The 2,817-nt window shown below is 57.6% G+C and overlaps 1 protein-coding gene across 4 annotated transcripts in view; it reads right to left on the bottom strand.

The window, feature by feature from the left end:
• Positions 1 to 2,817, bottom strand: part of CACNA1I (calcium voltage-gated channel subunit alpha1 I) — a 130,841-nt gene that overhangs the window by 38,654 nt on the left and 89,370 nt on the right. For all 4 annotated transcript variants that reach the window (XM_045290357.1, XM_004700676.2, XM_045290369.1 and 1 more), the window contains exon 9: positions 1,353 to 1,744. In XM_045290357.1, coding sequence (XP_045146292.1) covers positions 1,353 to 1,744 — 392 coding nt within the window. The remainder of the gene's footprint in view (positions 1 to 1,352; positions 1,745 to 2,817) is intronic.

The raw sequence follows: 2,817 nt of genomic DNA, 5'->3' as shown, positions 1-2,817 counted from the left end.
ATGGGCCTGGGCTGCAGGTGGGCGCCCAGCTGGGTCTGCTTTTCGTTGCTGTCTATTTCACTCAGACACAGTGAACCCCGGCATGAAGGTAAACTGCTCCCTGGGGTTCCCTTTCAGAGGCGGACCACCGGGGGGCTCTAGAAGCGGGTGTTTTTTACCAGCAGAGCCAGGACTGGGCTTGTCGTCATCCAGGTGTGACCATGAACTCAGTCCCTGCACAGCCCGTCTACCCTGTGTCCCCCCGATATCCTCCTGTCCTCATGGACTCCCTCCTTGGTGTTCTCCAGCCTCCCAGGAGCTTCTCGCCCCCCACAAACCACCACCTCGCCCCCACACTACTTCGTCTCTGAACTGCCTTCACTTCTGAACCCCAGTGGCCAGGACCTGGACACACCATTCAATTCAGTTAACACCCACCTCACTCTGACCCCCCCGACTTGAGGACAGAAGCCACAGGGGAGATGGGAAGAGGGAAGCCCTTACAGGGTGAAGGTATGCTATGGGCAGATAACAAGGGGCCTAAAATGTTCTTGAAAGGTCCGGATGGTGCCCCAAGGGCAATGGGGAGCCATAGACATTTGGAGAGCCCTGCCTGACTGGCCTCTGGAAATCCCCCAGCTCTTTTAGGGAGTTCAAACAAGAGGACTCCCTTGAAGGGATGAGGAATGGAAGTTAGATTTGACTGGGACTGGTAGGGGATGAAGGAGCCATGGTGGGCCTGTACCTGCAAGGCCAGTCCTTTCAACCCCCCAGCAGCTCCTTAAGGGAAAGAGGGGTCTTCCTGCTGCAGAGAACCCTACCTCCGGCCTCTCCAAGTGGGAACACGGCAGTGGGTTGCTTGGTTTGAGCTATAGGTGCCCTGGTGTCTCGGTGGGCAGCTTTTGAGGAAAAGGTGGGATTTCTCTCATTCTCATGCCAGAGAACCCAGTCGTATGCAGTTCTAATCATTCATTCATTCGCTCACTCGCTTGTTCATTCATTTATTCATTCACTCATTCACTAACTCATTCATTCATCCACACACTAATTCAGGTGCTCTTATTCACTCACTCATTCATTCACTCATTTACTAACTCATTCATTCACTCACTCATTCATTTACTCACTCACCCATTCACTCACTCATTCATTTACTCACTCACCCATTCACTCACTCATTCATCCACTCATTGATCCACACACTCATCCATTCATCTACATCAAACACATGGGCACTCCTCCTCTGTGCCCAGCCCACGGGATGATGGGGGCAGGGTATAGGGAAATGGGCGCCTAGTGGGAACTGCACAGGCCCAGACTGCCTGGGGTCCACCTGCCCACGCCTGCTGGCCCCTGCCCCGCCGCACACTGGCCTGCTCGTGGTGCTCGATGCCCATGCTGACGGTGTTCACCAGGATGGCCATCATGATGCCGCGGTTGAAGTACTTGCTGTCCACAATGCCACGCAGCTTGCCACGCAGCTCCCTGCACACGGCCCCACAGAGCCGGGCCGCCCCGTCCACCGGCTCCTCCTCCTCCTCCTTGCCCAGCCCGGAGGAGGCCCCGTCCCCATCCACCTCCTCGGAGCCTCCGCCAGAGTCCCTGGAGCCCGAGCCCTCCTGGCCTGAGTCAGTGCTGGGCCGCCGCCGGCCGGCCTCACGCTGGCAGCGGGGGCAGCAGGCGGGGTCAGAGGCCAGCATGGCCGAGACGGGCTGCAGCAGCGTGTGGGGCGTCGGGTCCAGGGGACTGTGACGTTGGCACAGCTCTGAAAGGCAAACAGAGGGCAGGGGCTTCAGTGCCCACCCTGGACTCAAGACTCAGGACAGCCACTCACGGGGCCCGCCCCTGGCCTGGTACACACCCCAGGTGTGCTGAGCATGAGCCCGGTGTGGGGCTGGCCCACCTGGAGGCAGAGGACTGACCGCTGGGGCTTCTCTGGGCACTGGCTGTCCTTGTGCAGAAGGGTGGCGGGGAGAGTGCTCGTGTGAGCCTCAGCCCCTCCCACCCTCCAGCTGACGTCCTACAGGTTTGGGGAGCAGACAGGAAGGAGCAAACTAGGCCGGGGTGGGAACCAGAGGACTCCTCACGGAAATGCACAATGGTGTCAGCGGTCCTCACGTCCCCCCACACACACCCGTGGACTTGCTGCTTCCCAGGGATTGAAGGCCCTAGACATACACACACACACACCCCAGGAGTGGCCAGTTGGGCTGGCTCCCTGGGGAGACAGTGGGCCCCGGATGGAGACGACCCTGCCACCTGTGACTTGGGTCAAGTTTGCTTCGTGTTCCCAGAGTAGCCTGTGCTGCTTCTCTGAGCAAAAAACAACAGACCACTAGCCTCCCTGCCCACCTTGTCCTCCTGCCGTCTGCTGGCCCTGGACACGCTCTCATCCCTTCAGCCACCTCAGTCCCTGGAAGATGTGTCCCACACCTGTACAAGGAGCTAGACTCCTGACACCACCTCCCCGAGAAGGCAGGCAGCCTGCTAGTCTAGAGCAGTGGTTCTCAACCTGGGGGCCCAACGACCCTTTCACCACGGGTGAAGGTATGCTATGGGCAGATAACAAGGGGCCTAAAATGTTCTTGAAGATACATCCTGCGTATCAGATATCTATCTACATTACAATTCATAACAGGAACAAAATGACAGTGATAAAGCAGCAATGAAAAGAATTTTATGGTTGGGGGGGTCACCACAACATGAGGAACTGCATAAAAGGGTCACGGCATGAGGAAGGTTGAGAACCCCTGGTCTAGAGTCAAGCCCTCCTTCTGGAAGCCTTGTTCCTGGGACATCTCACACACACCATAGACACACACACACACACACACACAC

This window comes from Echinops telfairi, unplaced genomic scaffold, assembly GCF_000313985.2.
Source record: "Echinops telfairi isolate 266 unplaced genomic scaffold, ASM31398v2 ScPeMD7_2;HRSCAF=8, whole genome shotgun sequence".
Taxonomy (NCBI): Eukaryota; Metazoa; Chordata; class Mammalia; order Afrosoricida; family Tenrecidae; genus Echinops; species Echinops telfairi.
This window is presented reverse-complemented; position numbering and strand designations above follow the sequence as displayed.